The sequence below is a fragment of the Elephantulus edwardii genome, unplaced genomic scaffold, assembly GCF_000299155.1.
Source record: "Elephantulus edwardii isolate Elephantulus edwardi_28Jun2011 unplaced genomic scaffold, EleEdw1.0 scaffold00057, whole genome shotgun sequence".
NCBI classification, from domain to species: Eukaryota; Metazoa; Chordata; class Mammalia; order Macroscelidea; family Macroscelididae; genus Elephantulus; species Elephantulus edwardii.
The window spans coordinates 13116630-13135893 of NW_006399807.1; the positions used below are offsets into that span (position 1 = coordinate 13116630).

The 19264-nt window shown below is 38.7% G+C and overlaps 1 protein-coding gene across 1 annotated transcript in view; it reads right to left on the reverse strand.

The window, feature by feature from the left end:
- Positions 1-12468: 12468 nt before the first annotated feature.
- The window catches only part of LOC102857935 (E-selectin-like), a 9677-nt gene continuing 2881 nt past the window's right edge, over positions 12469-19264 (reverse strand). Inside the window, exons 4-11 of the mRNA XM_006887456.1 lie at positions 17786-17971; positions 17504-17692; positions 16146-16334; positions 15795-15983; positions 15425-15601; positions 14811-14921; positions 12634-12655; positions 12469-12526 (exon numbers count right to left, since the gene is read on the reverse strand). Of these exons, the coding sequence (XP_006887518.1) occupies positions 12469-12526; positions 12634-12655; positions 14811-14921; positions 15425-15601; positions 15795-15983; positions 16146-16334; positions 17504-17692; positions 17786-17971 (1121 nt within the window). The remainder of the gene's footprint in view (positions 12527-12633; positions 12656-14810; positions 14922-15424; positions 15602-15794; positions 15984-16145; positions 16335-17503; positions 17693-17785; positions 17972-19264) is intronic.

Genomic DNA, 19264 nt, shown 5'->3' on the forward strand with positions numbered 1-19264 from the left:
CCAAATAAAGCGCAGACTCCCAAAAGCTCTGTTCCCCATACAGATTGAAAATGTGTGGAAACAGGACACATCGTTGACGTACTCCCTTCCTAATTCTGAACCATGCAATATTTCAGTGTTTCCTTGCTCTGTTCATGTCCACCTCCTCATCCAAGTATAGGTTTCACATGAGCACAATCAAATGTTCTGGGATACCCATTCTTCTCAAGGTTAGACACAATTTGTTGTGAAATATGCAGTCAAAAGTCTCAGTATACTCAATTGAACACAGATACACACTCTTCTGGTACTCTACACATGTTGCTATTATGTGCTGTAGAGTAATTTTGAACTCATAGTGACCCTTTGTACAATGTCTCTGTACTTTGCTCTGTCTTGAGCAAATCTCTGTTTCTTTGTCACAGAGTCAATCCATCTAATCAAGGATCTTCCTCTCTTGCACTGTCCCTCCACCATTTCAAACATGATGTCCCTCTCCAAGGACTGGTCCCTCCTTGCAACATGCCCAAATCATGTCAGACAGAGCTTTAAAATCCTTGATTCCAGAGAGCAGCCTGATCTCACTATCTCCAGGACAGACCAGTTTGTTCTCTTAGCAATCCATGGTATATTGACTACCTTTCTCCAGCACAACTTAAAAACACCAATTCTATCATTGTCCAGCACTCTGATGCATAGCAAGTAATTGTGAAGACTGGAGCCTAGATTAGGTGCACCTTTGTCTCCAGACTGATATCAGTGCTCTTTAGTACTCTGGCAAGATCCCTAACAGCAGATTTTCCCAATGTAATTCTTTTTTTTTATTTCCTGGCTGTTGGTACCAAGAATACTCTGCATATAGCAAGGTGTTATTTGCCTTCCATTGGAGTGGTTTGCTTTATCCTTTATGTTCTTGTCAATTTCTAGTCTTGTGGCATTGTGACCTTGCATTGTGATTCCATTTTTGTGAATTTGTTGAGGCATACTTTGTGTCCTAATATATGGTCAATTCTGAAGGATGTAGTATGTGCCCTTAAGAATAAAATAAATAGAATTTTTGTTCAGTGCAGTACTCTGAATATTAGCTCTTCTGCATTGTGGTGTCTGTCAAACGCTTATTGTTCAAAATGTCTTTCTTAGCTATTGATTAACTTTTTATTTTGTGTTGAAGTATTTACTGTTTTAAGGAGACAAGATTAAGGCAGATAAAACCCCATACTACTAGTGGCTTACAAAAGTTCATGGAAGCTCAGTGCTAGTTTTCTCTTTTGGGATGCTCGCTTTCCAAATGTAAGCTCGTTTGATTGCAATGCAAGTGACAGTCTACTTTGCTTATCAGTCCCCATAATACAGGCCTACCCTGCCCACAGGAGTTATTCGTTTGATGTGTCTGTGTCTCTGTGAGACCTTCCAGCTAACCACCAGTCCCAGAGGACATAGAGAAATGAGCGATTTGTATGAAGGAGAAATAATTTTAGGACTCATGGAGTGGTGCAGCCATTCAAACGTTTGGAACACTGTTGACTTCACATTTCTTGTGACATATTGTTGTTCATTGCCTTCGAGTCGAGCACGACTCATAGCAATCCTATGAACAAAAGGCCTTTCTATTACTATCAACATTTATCAGAGTTCACAGAGTTTCTGGAGACATATTGTTGAGATGCCACTCCTGCTTCCAAAGCCATCTTAAACTGTCTTAAACTGGGAGCTCCACTAAACACTATCCACCATGGACATTTCACACCCCAATGGCACAAGATTCAGCATCACAGCAACCCCAGGTTACTTTGGTACAGAGTATTGACATTCTTGTAACTAGTCTACTGTCAATCTTGTTGTGTATCATAGAGTCAGAACCAACCCATAGCTGACTCTCCAGAGAGTTTTGAGAGGCAGTCAATCACACAGGAGGAAATTACCCATCCTTCTCCCACACAGCAGCTGGTGGACTCAAACTGCATGCCTCCAGCATGTCAGCACTTTTCTTGCCACTAGGCCACCAGAACGAATTATGAATGTAAGCCTCTTTGTTGAGCTTCTTTTGTATTGATTTGTCTTTCAGTGAAAGTGGTATGTTGAAGTCTCTTACTTCTATTGTGATGTTGAATATTTCTTTCTTCAAATCTATTAATGTTTGTTTTATGTATTTTGCAGGTCTATTATTTAAAGTATAGATATTAACTAAGGTTATGACCTCTTGATGTAGCATACATTTAATTATTATATAGAGTCCTTTATTATCTCTTATGGCGAAATCTATTTTATCAGAGATTAGTTTTGCCACTCCTGCTTTCTTGTGGATGCCATTTGCTTGGTATATTCCCCATGGACTCTGATTTTTAGTCTATTTTTGCACTCATATTAACAGACTTTGGAGAGTTGTTGTGTTGTTGTTTTTTTAATATACATTCTGCTATTCTTTTTTTGTTTAATTGGTGCATTTAAGTCATTTACATTGAGTGTGATTGTTGACAGCCATATTTTTAAAATTCTTTTTAATTAAAGTATACAGAGACTTAGTGTTTCTAGTCATTAATTGTGGCACTTTTCTCCCTAATCAATCTCTTGCCCCAATTCACTCTTCTCCTTGAAAAGAAAAAGAAAAACACTTTCATTGTTGTGCAATCCCTCCCCCCAAGTCCACTTCACTATTCAGCCTTCACTCTGGACTTCTGTAATGACAAGAATACCCACTCATATATCTCTTTTAAATAGTTCTCTCCTGCTTATGTTTCAATTCAACCCTGATGTCATTCCTGTTTTACAACAGTGGCCTTATGCAATATTTGTCCTTTTGTGACTGAGATATTTCACTCAACATAATGTTCTCCAGGGTCATCCATTTTGCATATTTCGTAAGTTCCCTGTTGCATAGTGTTCCATTGTGTGTATACACCAGAGCTTCTCTATGCATTCATTTGTTGATGAGCACTTAAGTTGTTTCCAGCTCTTTGCTATTGTGAACAATGCGAAAATAAACATGGGTGTGCATATAAATCTGCTTGGGTGGTAGTAATGGTTTCTTTAGGATAAATTCCCAGTAGTGGAATTGCTGGGTCAAATAGTATTTCTATTTGAAACTTTTTGAGAAAGCACCATACAGCCTTCCATAGTGGTTACACTAAAATGTTACACTCCCACCAACAGTGAATAAGAGTTCCAGTTTCTCCACAACCTCCCCAACATTTGATGTTTGCTGTTCTGTTAAATTCTGACAGCCATATTTTATCATTGTTATTTTACTGCATTTGTTGTTGTTGTTGTTGTTGTGGATTATTTTGGTCCATCCACTTGCATTTGCTGTCTCAGTATGAAGGAATTCTTTTAATGTTTCTTGTAGAATTGGTCTTGTTCTCACAAATACCTTAATTTCCTACTTTTCTGGAAATGTCATAATATCTCATTCATATTTGATGGGCAGCTTTGCTAAGTACAAACTCCTCAACTAGAAAGGGTTTTCTTTGAACCTTCTGTCTTTTCTATCCCCTTGACTTTGTGCTGTCATGGCTTCTGCTCAAAAGTCAGAGCTTAATGTAATTGACTCTACTATTCTCATGCAAATTTAAGTATGATACCTGGAAAGTTTTCTTCTAGTAATTCTCTCTCAATTTTTTCAATGTTTTCCCTCCCTTCCTGTTGTTGTTGTTATGTGCCGTCGAGTCACTTGCGACTCATAGTGACCCTATGTACAACAGCCCTAAACCCTGCTCTGTCCTGTGCCAGTCACAATACCTCTGACACACCCATCCCGATTACCCCAGTTACTGAATCAATCCACCTCATAGAGGGTCTTCTCCTCTTGCTCCGTCCCTCCACCCTCCCAAGCATGATGTCCCTCTCCAAGTACTTGTCCCTCCTTACAACATGTCAAAAGTATGTCAGACAAAGCTCCAGAATCCTTGCCTCCAAGGAGCATCCTGGTTTAACCCTCTCCAGGATGAATCTGATTGTTTTCTTGGCAGTCCATGGTGCATTCAATACTCTTCTCCAGTACCACAGCTCAAAGGTATCAATTCTCCTTCTATCCTCCCTCATCATTGTCCAATTCTCTGATGCATAACAAATGATTGCAAATACCATAGACTGTATCAGACATACCTTAGTCTCCAGAGTGACACCATTGCTCTTCAGTACCCTGGAGAGGTCACTAATAGCAGATTTTCCCATCACATTATGCTTTTTTTTTATTTCCTGGCCTCCCTTCCTATTGTTCTGCAATTCCAGTCACATGCATGTTGTTTCATTTTATGTCATCCCACATGTTCCTTCCATTTTTGTCATTTTCCTTCAATCTTCTCTCTGGTTTTATTTCTTATAGTTTCTCATTGAGATTCTTGTTTTCTATCTCACCGAGTCTCTATTCTGTCTCTTGTTATCTTGCTTTTTTGTACCTCCTATATGTTGAAAATTTCTGCAGTGTGGGTCTTATTCCAATTTGCATTTCCAATAGTTTTTCTATTGTTCCTACTGCCGTGTTGATTATACCCTTTCTGTCTTTTGATAATTTTTTTTTTAAATTTTTGTACCTCTTTACTTAAGGTTTCATATCTTTTTTTCTATGATTTGTAACTTCTTCTGTACCAATTCTTAAAATTCTATGTCAGTATATTTCTTCTGCCTTCCTATATCCAGGATCCTCTATCTCGTCTGCTCTTTTAGGAGAAGGCTTGTTTTGTTTTCTCATAATGTTTGAACATGATTGCTGCTACCTTGACATTATGTGTGTTTCTTCTTGACAAGTAAGAGACAGTTTCTGTTGTATCGATGTGAGTAGTTGCCACTTTTTATTTTTAAGCCATCAGTTTCCTAAGCGCAATTTTTTTTCAGCAGTTGTCTGTGGGTAGCACCTGGCCTAGGGTGAGAATTGTGGGCTTAGCAGCTAAAGAGGCCCTCAGAGGCATGTATGGGAAACGTGCAGCCAAAGCGATCCTGAGCCTGGAAAATGAGAGAGGTCCCCTACCAGCAGCAGCAACAACACTCTATGAGCATTGTTGGGAGCCCTGCACCTAGGGTGCCTCTGGGTCTGGGGGGGTGAAAATAGTCTCTAGACAATTCTTTTAAATATAGTGACTCTGTGCATTCTTTGCATCTTCTTTTTTTCTTAAATTTTTTAAATTATCTACTAGTTCATTTACAAAATTTGAATACATTGTTTTCAAGAACAAATTCTTTCAATTTCTCTAAACCCCCCACCCATCACATTGCAAAACCCCAGAATTAAGACCCCCTCCTCCTGCACATCCTCATTCCTCTACTTCCGACCTCTCCCACCCTTCTTGGATCCTTATACTCACTCTATAGTAATGGTTTAATACAATATTTACCCTTTTGGGACTGAGTTAATTCACTCAGCATAATGCTCTCCACTCCCTCCCAAGTTAGGTAATAATTTACAAAATCATTGTTCCTGCATGCCCTTGCATCTTCTTTTGATAAGTCCTAGATCCTTCAAGATTTTGCTCACGGCAAATCCTTTCGTATTATAACTCAGGGCTTGAATTTGTTTTTTCCCTTTAATTTTTTCACCTTGGGAAATGCTAAGTTAGCTCTTCCCTTTTTCTTTTGACTCCAGTTCCGTCCATGTTTCGTTATTCCCTTTGCAATAATGTAAATTCACAGTATACTTAGAGAAAGTAATAATTCATTTCATGTTCAGCCTGATCACAGTAGTGGGTTTGTTTCCCTTTTCCTTTCGTGGCTCCACTTCTTGTTTCCAACTTTTTCTGCCTTGTGCAAAGCCTCTGCTGTCCTGATCCTTAGTAAAATATCCTGTTTCCTTTTGGCTGTGCCTCTGCCAGAACACAATCAATGCTTCTCTGAGACTCTCTCTTTGATCACATGCTAAGTTGGCTGCCATCACACTATATGTGGATTGAGCAGCTTTGACAATTACCAACAGAGAAGTTCCCACTACTAGCTAAGTAGTAGTAGCTATCTCACTGATAGCTAAGTATTGGTGGAGAATGGTCAACTCCGTTTAAAAATAAACACAAATATTTGCTCACATTGGCTTACCCTTCTTTAAGAGCATCCTAACATACTGAGGAAACCAAGAAGGAAGTATTTATAAAACATCTTTATGCTTCCAAAACCCAGTAGAGGAATTCTTCAGAGGGTGAAATTTTATAGATAAAAAAACAAAGCACCTCCATTATTCAATTTTTTTCCCAATAAAGACATTCCCAAGATTGCACCTTGATTTGTTTCATTTTTGCTTTCATAAAAGTGGACTATTTTATTAACTGTGAAGTTTTGCACTATAAACTACATAATTCTGAAAACAAATGCACATACAAAAGTCTGTAACAAACTTCCCATTCAGCTTCTAGCCTTCTTATACTGTCATTATTACATATCATAAAGTGGATTAGAAATAATGGTAACTTAGTGTTACAGTTCAAAACCTTGTCATATCTTGTGCCTTCCTCATGGTCTCCTCCATACTCAAACCCATTGTTTCAGTCACTGTGTTTGTCTCTCTCATCAACAGTCTTCCTCTGTTTTATTTACTTTTAAATTTTTAAAAAACTACAAATATTACTCAAGTTTTAAACATTGTAAAAAACTTTCAAGTCTTTACATTTGTAATTCTTATGCATTGCTAGAGGATAATCTATTCCCTTTTTTGAAATAATATTAGAAGAATGTTAAAAAGCTACCCTCAACTAGGTTGATTGGCACAGTTACTGCTGCAATGGGCTCTTGTGTGTCAGGAAGCGTGAGGATGGCACAGGATAGAATAGGGTTCAGTTCTTTTTTTCGTAGGGTCTATATGAGTCGTACTTGACTCAACAGCACCTAATAACAACAACAGAAATAACATTAGGAAAATGTTAACAATCTGACAGTGGAGATCCTGAAATGGTGACAGTTACCTTTTCATTTTTCCTAATACTTCATGAACATCATCCCCAGAGTGGTATTACCCATATTAGCACAACTCGTGGGTGAAAAGTATTCAGTAAGTTGGTTCTTGATCACATACTACCTGAGAAAATGAGTGAATATTAACAAATTCCATACAGTATTGTGACACTATATTATTTCCATTGTATTTTGATGCTTAACTAATCCTTTTTATGTTCAGACTCTCAGACTGAAACTTCAGGCTTGAATTTGTTCACTTCCTTCAGCTTGAGAACTGATGGCCATATTCTTCCTTTCTGGTTTTCTAATTCCAGGTTCTTGCATATGTTTTAAGTATTACTTTACATTGTTTTTTCAAGCTGGCTTTTGAAATCTTCTGTTCAAATCTTATTTTATTATTTCCTCTTTATCCTTTAACTTAGTCCTTATAAGTTAGTCTAGCATGGATTCAATGATGAAACTCCTCATAAGTTAGTGAAAAGAGTCTGGATTTTATTTTGAGTGAGATGCTGTTGTTATGTGCCGTCAAGTCGTTTGCGACTCATAGCGACCCTATGTACAACAGCCCTAAACCCTGCTCTATCCTGTGCCAATCTCATTGCCTCTGACACACGCATCCCGATTACCCCAGTCACTGAATCAATCCACCTCATAGAGGGTCTTCCCCTCCTGCACTGTCCCTCCACTCTGCCCAGCATGATGTCCCTCTCTAAAGACCTGTCTCTCCTTACAACATGTCCAAAGTATGTCAGGCGAAGCCCCAGAATCCTTGCCTCCAAGGAGCAGACTGGCTTACCCTCTCTAGGATGAATCTGTTTGTTTTCTTGGCAGTCCATGGTACATTCAATACTCTTCTCTAGCACCACAGCTCAAAGGTGTCAATTCTCCTTCTATCCTCCCTAGTCATTGTCCAACTCTCTGATGCATAACAAGTGATTGCAAAAACCATGACCTGTAAGAAGCCATTAAAGGATTCTGAGCAGAGCAGTGATGTGCTCTACTTGGGTCATTTTGTGTTTACTTTCTTCTATTCAAAAGGCCCACATGATGTGGTACCTTATGCATTGGGCTGTTAACTTGAGCTTCAGCAGTTTTAACCCATCAGCCACTTAGGAGGAGAAAGATGGGCAATTACCTTTTGTCCGTTGAAATCAAATAGATGTAACCACGAGGTAAGAAATTGCATTGCCAACCCAAAGTATTCAGCTGGAATCCACTAGCTGCTCTGCAAGAGGACGGTCTCCCCCCACATGATTTCCTACCTCTGAAAATTTGCTGGAGGGTCAGCCATGAACGAGTAATTTTTGACTCAACAGAAATAACGAGTAGGCATTTAACCACACCATGAGCCAGAACCGGCTGGATGGCAGTGTTTTGGGTTTGGTTTTGTTTGACTCTTCCCCTCCTTGCCCACAATTCTTACCCTTTTCTCTTCTGAAGACTACAACTACTGCTCACTGGCAATTGGTCTGACTAATAAAGAACACTCAGGAGACAACAGCATGAGAGGAGAGTTCGCCTCAGCATTTCCTGTCTGCTCTGTCCCCGTTTTAGTATTGGCTCCAGAAATAATTGCACATTCCTTCCACTAAAACTCATGCTATGAAAAAAACAAAACAAAACAAAAAAATAACCCCAAAAAAAACCTCATGCTTTGGAAATTTTCTCTAAATAACATAAAATTTTAATAAAGAGCTTCTACACAGAGATAAAAACAAATATGTTTATTATTGAATCTTATAGAGTCATGACAATAAAAAGAGGTTGATGTGAGCTTATGTAAATACAACACAATAACAACAAACTTTAAAATCTTTATAATATCCTTCATAAAGGTGTTTAAAATACATTATAAATACTTTTAAATACTTTTAAAAGCACATTATATTTCTCTTTTCTACTATTTACAATGTATTAACATATATTTGCAATATCTTTATAAAAATATTCAAGAAAATATTTAATTCTATATGCAACCTTGATTACAGCAATGGGCATTTCCTTCACTCTTACCTTCTGACTTCTGTTTATTCCTGAAAGTTTTTCTACCAATTACAAAACCTCTGCTGTCCGATCTTTATTTTATCACACCATGTTGTATTCTTGTGAATTAACCATGACCCAAATGTGAGCAACACTTTAAAAAAAAAACTTTCCCTTTGACCACATGCCAGTTTGATGGCAGAATTTTCCTTCTCACACCAGTTTGTCTAGTGTAATGTTCACAGTTACTGATGGAGTAGTTCCCACTGCTGGTGGCCACATACCCAGAGGTTGCTTGGGAATCATCAACTCAGTATATAAATACAAACACTTGCTCATATAGGTTTTCCTGCTTTCAGAACTACCTAACGTACAGAATAAAAGAAAAAAAAAAGAAGGAAATAAACATACGAAACTTTTATGCTTCTAAACCCAGTAGGGAAGTACTTCACATGGTGAAGACCAACCTGGATTTATAATTATCTGACCAACAGCAATTGCAAACACTTCACCTCTAAAGATGTTTATATGGGAAGAGTAGTGTACATCCATAGGTCCATTTTTTTCTTTCAATAGAGACCTTCATAAGATTATACTTTAATTTGTTTCATGATTCCTTTTATAAAATCAGGACATTGGACAACTTGAAAGATTTTCCTATGATGAAGTTTACATTCTTTAAAAGCAAATACATACACACAAAACACTGACACAATATAAAATCTCCATCCAGTGTCTAGTCTTCTACTACTGTTGTTGTGTGTTGTTAGGTGTCATAGAGTTTACCAGGACTGGTAGTGACTCTAGGAATCTTGAGTCAAAGCCTGGTCCTGTCCTGCACCATCTTCATGATCTTCTCCATCCAACCCCATTGTTTCAGTCACTATCTCAATCCCTCTCATTGAGAATCATCCTCTGTTTCACTCTCCATTGACTTTTTCAAGCACTCCTAATAATAGTCAAGTTTTTAACTCTGTAGGAAGACACTCAAGTTTTTATTTTGGTCAATGTGATGCATTCTAGAGGAAAATATTTTCTCTTTCTGAAAGAAATTTACTATAGAACTAACATTATGGAAATGTTAAAAATGTAAAGATGTTAATATTGGAAATGAAAATATTAACTTATCATTATCTCTAATGTTTCTATGTTTCTGATGTCTCTACAACACATTGGATGAGAGAGAATTATGGAACATTGTTGTTGTTGTTGTTATGTGCCTTCAAGTTGTCTGTGATTTATGGAACATTACACTAAATTTAATGAAAAGAAAAATAACGTGCTCCAAGCATGCTTGGAAGGGTGGAGGCACAGTGCAGGAGTGGAAGACCCCAGATAAGACAGATTGAGACAGTGACTGGGGCAATGAGGGTTGGTGTTTCAGAATCAGTGAGATTGGCTCAGGATGGTCAAGCTTCAAACCTGTTGCACATAAGTGCACTATAGATCACAGCCGACCAGATAACACGTAACAAGAAGAAGAAGAATACTTTTTAAATGCACAGAATCCCACAGGAATAAAAAAATAATAATATTGTGCTCCATAATCTTTCCAGAATGCATGCACGTTTTAAGAACTTGTGCCAGCCTTAACAACTCCTCTCAACAACCACAACACTTTTCCAAGTTAGTACCGAAATACTTCTGTTCAATTTGTTTCCTATAAACTATTCTAAATTATTATTCACTACCATGTGGTGACAACCATGCCATCAGAAGTGGAATCACTGTGAGGAACACAGCAAGACACAAAGTCACAAAGTATGGTATTTCTTCCCAGGGATGATTTGTGGTGAGCAGGGGAGATTAGGAAGGGAATTCTGACATGTCACAGCACCAGCTTCCTCAATTTACCCTGGAACAGAATATCCTTTCCCTCCAGTAACCAACCATTCCCTGATTTCGGAGAGTAGCAAAGAGAAACCTGTGTCTTTTAATTTATAGCCTGGCTTTGCCCACTGTTTTTCAGACTGTTGAAATCCTTCCTAGTAGATGCCCCAGATACAGCTATAAGGCAGAAAGATGGTAGATGAGAAGACCAAAGATCCAAGAAGAGCTCTGTGCCTTGTTCTATTCAGTGATCATCCAGTTCCCTGGAATGTGCTGTGTTTCTGCAAATAGAAGGAGATGTGATCAGAACACTTAATGTTTTCACATACTAATTGTAATAAAAAAACCTAGGTTCTAGGATCAAACACAAACCCAGCATTATTGTATCAATTCTGACTCCTACTGACACTCTTTCAGGTTTCTGAAACCCTTTTAATATTCTAACTGAAGTTATCAGGGATGATTCTTGTTTAATATAAACTTCTAACCAATTCCTGTGTGTATCTAATCAGTAAACTCTGTTAGCGATCAATTAGTCCTATGAAATAGGTCATATACCAGCTCATTGTTAACCAGGCACTACGCTGCTGTTGAGTGATAAAAAACGTAAAAATGAAATGTGATTAAGAGGACACAGCATGACTATGTTTAAGGATTACACACCTAAAAAAATTCTTGAAATGGTACATTTTGTGAATTGAATGTTGAACTATAATAAATATCAATAAGATGACAAACAGGTATATATAACCAAGTCTCTAGCATGTCAACCTTTTTTTTTTTCTTGTTCTCCATCTTACTCTATCACAAGCACATGCGTTTAAGAAACAAAACATTTGCCATTTCTCTACTTTTACATTTTCTCTCTCCCTCTCTGTGTCTCTATATCTGTGTGTACATAGCTCTGGTGGTGTGGTAAGTACACTGTTGTGCTCATAACCCAAAGGCCTTGCATCACTGGAGATTCAAATCCATCAGAGGTTCTGCAACAAATATCTCCTTTGTAATATACAGCCAGGAAAACCCACTGTAGGATCAGCGATAAGTTGATTCTGACTCAAGAACAAAAGGTTGACTTTTAGAGATATTTTTATCACAATTTTTTTAATTACTAATGAAGAATAATAAGAAATGTTGCCTAGGGGGTACAGAATTATTAAATGAAAGAGTGAGAATATAAAGTCAGGAAGCTGAATCCTGGATATATCATGTACCTTTGAGATTTTAGACAGGTTAATTGTATTTCCTTTGATAATGTTCTTCATCTGCAGAGTGAGAATATAGTATTTCCTACAATCTAGGTGGTTTGAGTTACATTTAAGCTAATTTCTCTATGAATTTGTCATTTACAATAGTACCTGGCACAAAGAAACTCTATATAAGGGTTACTATTCAGTTCCCGTGGCCTATAGAATAAGGATTTGCACTGCTACCCCATAGGTTTGTACTTCAAATTCACCAGCTGCTCTCTAGGAGAACGTTAGGCAATCTCCTCCTGTGTCATCTGCAGCCTCCAGGACTGACTGGGCAGCCAGTTATAAATCAATTCAGACCTTACAGTAATAAGTTGAGTATATAGCTATCATCCTCGTTATTATTATTTCATAAATGGAATCACTAAGATCCCCTGTCCCTAGCCTCCCCTTCTACAAAGACATGTAGCAGTTATGCACAAAATACTTTGAAAATAGCATCTTCTTTAATAAATTTTCAGGTTTGAAGACCAACCGAACATGAAGAGAGAAGAGCGCTTTCTTATCAGCATAGTAAAATAGGATTCCAAAGCCTTACCTGATTTGTTTGGACTTAAAGCAACTCCACAAGAGCTTGGCTGTTGTCATCTGCTTGCAGGGTGAAGGCGCTGCTGTGTAAATGCAAGAGAACAATAAGTAAAGGATTGCATTCCAACAGGAAGAGAAAGAACAAAGTGGAGAATGTTCAGTGCACGCTTTGTGGAAGAATGTAACATACCTGGCAGGCACGAATTTCTTTACTGTAAGACAAAGAAAACCATTAATTAGGACTAAGTGGTGCTTAAGAACACATAAAATCCATACATCTCAATTCAATTCATAAAAGTTTACAAATGGAATGTCTTGAGTGAAAACAAGTTGAGGGGAAACATGGTGGAAATGAGGAGCTGGGAAAAACCCACTCTCCCAAATAGTGGGCACCACGACTCCCTGACCCCAGAAAACAAGTGCAGGCTCAGCTTGTCAGATTTAGCTTCCAATTTTCATGACATGTCCGACAGCTGGATTTGGGGGGAATTTTCATGCTTTTATAACTATCAGAGGCTTTTTTTAAATGTCCTGTAAGTCAAACCAAACATAAAGGGACTGAGCATGTTTGGATATTTCCATTATAGCTGTTATGTGCTCATATTTCCTAAGAGATACTTCAACCTTTAAGCCCAAATACATCAAAGGTGCACCAATAATGGCAGCCTCATTGCACAACTTGAGGATATGACATAGATTTCAGTGTGAATAACGTATCATTTTATAACAGTATATTATTGTTGTTGTCGTCGTGGTTATGTGCTGTTGAGTCATCTCCTACTCATACCAACCCTATTTACAACAGCCATAAACCTTGATCTATCCTATGCCAATCTTTTAGTCTCTGACACAGATACCCCTATTACCCGAGACTGAATCAATTCATCTCTTCAAGGGTTTTCCTCTCTTGAGCTGTCCCCACACACTCCCAAGCATGATGTCCCTCTCCAAGGACTGACCATGCCTTGCAGCACGTCCAAAGTATGTCAGACAAAGTTTCAGAATCCTTGCCTCCAAGGAGCAACCTAGTTTCACCCTTTCCAGGATGAATCTGTTTGTTCTCCTAGCAGTCCATGGTATATTCAATACTCTTCTCCAACACCAGGGCTCAAAGGCATCAATTCTTCTCTCATCCCTAGTCATTGTCCAGGTTTCTGATGCATAGTAAGTAATTGCAAAGACCATGGTCTGAATCAGGGACACCTTAGTCTCCAGACTGACATGGTGTCTCTTCAGTACTTTGGAGAAGTCTCTGAGAGCAGACTTTCCCAGTGCAATTTGTCTTTTAATTTCCTGGCTGCTAGTACCAAGAGTGTTGATGGTGGAGCCAAGCAAAATAAAGCTCTTAACAATCTCAATCACTTCACCATCTAGCATGATGCTCCAAACCAGCTCAGTCGTGAGAATCTTTAAAAGTGGTTATAACACAACTAGTGTGTGAAGAGTTGGACTGCCAACTCAAAGATAGTTTGTTCTAATCCATCAATGGCTCATAAGGTGGAAAAATAAGGAACCTCCTCCTTTGTGATTTATAGCCTGTGAAAACTTGGAAAGTCAACTATGAGTCTAGTCAATCTCACCAGCAACGGTTTTAGAGTGAGAATGGTATGTTAAGATGCCCTCGTGGTGCTATGGGTTAAACAATGGATTGCTAAGTGAAAGGCTAGTGGTTTGTAACCCTACCACTCCTTGGGGTCAAAATATATAGCCTCAGAAACCCCTCGGGCAGTTTTCTGCCTGTTGTGGTCTTTATAAATCTGAATTGAATTGTCAGTGGAAAAGCACTGTATGTTCTAAAATTTTTCCCACTTTCAATTGCACTATTAACTCTTTTCTTAAAACTTCAATTTAACTATACTTGATTTTCTTAGTGTATATTGCTTAATTGGGGTGGGTAGGCTATTAACCAAAGGTTCATGGTTTGAAGCCACCAGCTGCTCCATAGCAGAAAGATACATGGTCTCCTCCCATAAAGACATACAGTCTCAGAAATCTGATGGAGGGCTGTCATTAATCTGAATCAACTCCAAAGTAGTGGGCTTAGTTTGGGTTGGGTACTTGTTTCTCAACACTCATTGCTATCAAGTCTCTGAATGACATATAGCTGAGCCTCCAGTAGTTATTCCAAGATTGTCCATTGTGTGGGGAAAGAGTGTCTATCTTTCTCCCTCAGAAGTACTGGTGAATTAAATAGAGATGACCTTTGGGTTGACATCAAAAGTTTCTACTCACTATCCCAATAGAGCTTCATGAATATATTTCTAATTATCATTTAAATTTGAAAGAGATGACCACGATGTCAATGACTCATCTAAAAGGGGGGGGGGAAGTCCAAAACTTAATGAGTACATTCCAGAACACCCTCACCTTTCCTCCGAAGGCGTTTCAGAAGCCACAGGAGAAAGGATGCCACTGTCAAAAATGATGTTCCAGCAGCAGAAAGTCCAGCCACCAAAGGATTGTTGGACTCAGTGGGAGCTAAGGAAACAAGAGGGGAAGAATTGTCAGAAGCAAGAATTAGCTTTAATGTCTTTCTGTCCTTTTCTTTTGACTTTTCCTCTAGGTATAAAACCCAATCTATTCTGACATATTGATGTTAAGAAGTGGAATTAAGAACCTTTGATTTCTGCTCAAAACCCTGTTGGCAGGCTAATCCCTTTCCACTGAACAAGCAGAACTTCAACTAAATGCTAGGCATTTTTAGAACTCTGTACTTCTCTCTCTGGTTCTTATTCATTCTCATGCTCTCTCTGTGTGTTTGTCTCTCTCATTTTCACTTCTCTCTTAATGGTTTTTTTCTCCATTTGTCAGAATTTTATCCTTTCAATCACCTATCCTGTTTTATCTTCTACACCCACAAATGTGTCTTAGTTTTTTAAGCTGAATCACTTTTGGGGGTGGACCTAGTGGATAGTTAATTCCTGCAGTCAGATGACATTCCTTCTTCGCCTTAGACCCCAGACCATCAGTCAGTGCATCACCTTCACAGCTGGGCAGCATCTCAGACCAGTGTCCCCTGGCACCACACGTCAGCACTGCAGAGCCGTTGAGCATCCACCCTTCGCGGCACACAAAGGTACAAACGGTGCCAAACACGGGCTCCCCACTGCAGCTCATGTTCATCTTCTCAGAAACTGCCAGGCGTGAACACTGAACAGCTACAAAGGATAAAGCAGTTTATAAAGAAAAATCTACTGGAAAATTCCTAAAACAGGTTCACATGTTACAACTATCAACATAAATATACTCCTAAGAAGAATGAAGCAAATTACTGTCAAATCCTCTGGGCAATATGGAATCAGAGAGATATTTAAGAAGTCCAAGGTCTCTAGCCCTCAAACTCAGTCTTACCTTGGCAGGAGGGGACCTCCTTTGTCCATTGTCCCTGAGATGTGCACTCAAGTTGAGCTGATCCATCTAATTTAAAGCCTTTGTTACAGCTGAAGGTGCAGGAGGTCTTGGAGGTGAATTTTCCAGTAGGAGGGTGGGTACACTCCATGAAGCTACTGTGGGGTGAGCTGACAGCATCGCATTTCACAGCTAGAAGACAAAAATAAATAAACAAACAAACAAAAAGGTTTGATTGCAGGTCATCCTAACAAGACAATTTCTAGCTCTTCAGTAGTGTTTATTTTAAACAAAAAGTAATGACACACACACACACACACACACACACACAAAAACCAAAACAGACAACTCTACCTTCACATGTAGGTTTGTCACTGTCCCATTCCCATGTGGGTCCACAATGGAGATTTTTGGGTCCTTTCAACACAAATCCCTGCTCACATGAAAATTCACAGCTGGAGCCATTTTGGAATATTCCAGAGTCACTAGGAAAACATTCTACGTAGCCTCTTTCTGGCTTGGTCAAGGCTTTGCACTGCAAAGCTGAGACATGAAAATGATAGAAAAGATTAGGGGGAACTTTGAATTGTAGTACTGGAGAAAAGTGCTGAATATCCTATGGACTGCCAAAAGAACAAATAGATATATCTTGGAGAAGGTGCAGGCAGAGTGCGCCTTAGAGCCCAAGGTGATGAAACTTCATCTCATCTACTTCTGACACATTGTTACAAGAGGCTATTCCTTGGAGAGGGACATCATACTTGGAAATATGGAGAGTCTGTGAAGAAGAGGAAGACCCTCAACCACGTGGACTGACACAGGGACTGTAGCAGTGTGTTTGAGGGTCACGGATTGTTGTGAGGATGCCACAGGATAGAACAGGTTTAGATCTGTTGTTCATGTGGTCTCTATAAATTTTACTCAACTCAGTAACAGCTTACAGCAGCAAGGTTCTGGGTATTTGAAAAGGGAACCTATTCATTTTCAACAGAAAACACTCAAAGAACTCAAAATACTTCCTCACTCCTTAGTCAAGATGGCTTTGTTTTGAACACTTTTTATACCTTCTAATTCTACATGTTTTCTAACACTTTGTGTGGATACATTCATTCATAGTGCAATTTATGGGTCCTCAATGCATTCGGAATGCATTGAAAAAGAAAGAAAATGAAGTAGACATTCCTAGAATTGTCTGCTTCACAGTTCAGGTATGGTGGTGTGATTCTGTGACAGCGAAACGCATTCTGTGCTATACTCTGGCTACAAAGAGTTCCATGGCTTATCATGAATTTGTTTATTTTCAATATTTTTGCTCTTATTTGACAGTGCATGAAATTTTCATGTTTAAATATGTACTAAGCATGTCTGGCCATACCTGAAGCAGTCGTTATTATTTGTTTTGATTGATTTTAGAAGCAAGTTACGGCACTAGTTCAAGCTTCAAATCAGATTCTCACAGCTATAAATTTTTTTCCTCTGTGCCAATGTCTACAGAGTTAGATTAGCACAGCACCATGGACAGGCCAATAAAATACCAGTTTTCTTACTATATGCAGTCTTCTCTTTGGCCAAGCATTGTCTTTCTTTTTACGAACTTGGAAAATTCAAGATAAACATTACCCATCTAATCTAATTTCTCTATTTAAGAGGCACCTGGATTCATTTTTCCAGGCTCTTTAAAAATTGTAAAGGAGAAAAAAGCTTAGGCTCACCTTTGCAAGTTGGGGTTTGGTGTGTCCACTGCCCTTGTGAGGTGCATTCAACTTGAGCTGGTCCCTGCAACCTAAAGCCATGGTCACAGGCGAAACTGCAGGAGGACCGGAAGGCCAACTGTCCAGCAGGGGAGTCGTTACAGACCACAGAGCCATTCCGTAGCTGGCTGATGGCACCACAGGTCACAGCTGGAACACAATGTACTAGCTAGATTAGCATGTCTGGTGGACTAGTGGCTGGCGTTTTATCATAATTATTGCGATGAAAACTTCTGTACCTACCTTTACAAGTTGGCATTTCATTGTCCCAATTCCCAGATGAGGTACACTGGAGACTCGAGGAGCCCTGTAGTTCAAAGCCTTCTTCACAGTTGAATGCACAGGTCGTGTTCCATAGAAAGCTGCTAGCCTTTGGGAAACACTCCACAGTTCCTTTCGCAGGACTTGTCAAAGCACCACACTCCACCACTGTGGATTTGAAAGAGCATCATAGAATTTATGAAAGAATTACATTTACATTTACAGCGACTGAAGTGAACAGTGAACTAAGGAAGGAAAGTCCCTGTAAAGGCTGAATACATGATGACCGCAGAAGTTCTTGGGTAAACCAATCTATAGTAAGCCTTTTTTAAAAAAATTGTAACTTCTATTTGCACCTTCTATGATTCATTTTAACTTTGACCATGATGAACAATTCTGATCTTCTTCCCATTTATATAAAGACAATAAAAGTAGGAGATTTGAGGCCAAGATTTAGGACTTGCTTTAATAAAAATCACACTTTTGCTGATGAACAGAAATGTTTGTTTAGATCAGCTGGACCACATGACAGATTTCTTGTTTGTATCTATTTTCCTCTGGCTTAGAAAAATTAAAAGTGAGGGGTAGAAGTGATGGTGAGACTGTTTGACTAGCATATATTTAAGCTCATTCACTGCATGAAAGAAATATAATGAGAAGGTCACAATGTTTTCTGAAATATAATTCTTCTTTGTTATGCATTTCTTTTTTTTTTTTACAGAGGTTTTGGATTTCCATTCATTCATTGCCACAATTTTCTCCCTGCCCACCCCTCCCCACCAGCTCACTTCCCCCTCCAAAGAGAGAAAAAAAATTACAATTCCCATGTCCCTTCCCCCGACTCCCCACCCCGAGTACACTTCTCTATGCAACCTTAATTCTGGATTCCTGTGCTAACCATAATACTCAATCATATATCACTTCTAATCTGTTTTTTCCCTCATCTGTTTCAATACAATATACATAATTTATCCAGTTTTTTTCTGTCATACCCCCACCCTGATGTCAGACCCATTCTACAACAGTGGCACCATTTCTTTAAAAATTACCAGAGCTTCAGGAACACTCATTAAAAACTCAATCCTTTCAAACACAGTAGGCGCTGAATTGGCATATAGATTGGATGAAAGAACAAATTTAATTATAAAGCAGCCATTAAAAGGACTTATGGCATTGGCAAAACTGGATGGACAACTACTTGAAAAAAACTGAAGCAGGATGCACATCTCTCACCCTACACAAAAATCAGCTCAAGGTGAATCAGACCTGGGAGTAAAGTCCAAAACCATAAAGATCATAAGGGACAAAGTAGGACCAAGTTTAGAAGGACTAGCCCATGGTATAAAAAGTCTGACAAGTGTAGCCAGAAAGAAACAACCAGGAGAGGATAAAATTGATGAATGGGACTTTCTGAAGATTAAATCCCTGTGTGCATGAACAACTTTTTCCAACAGAGTGTAA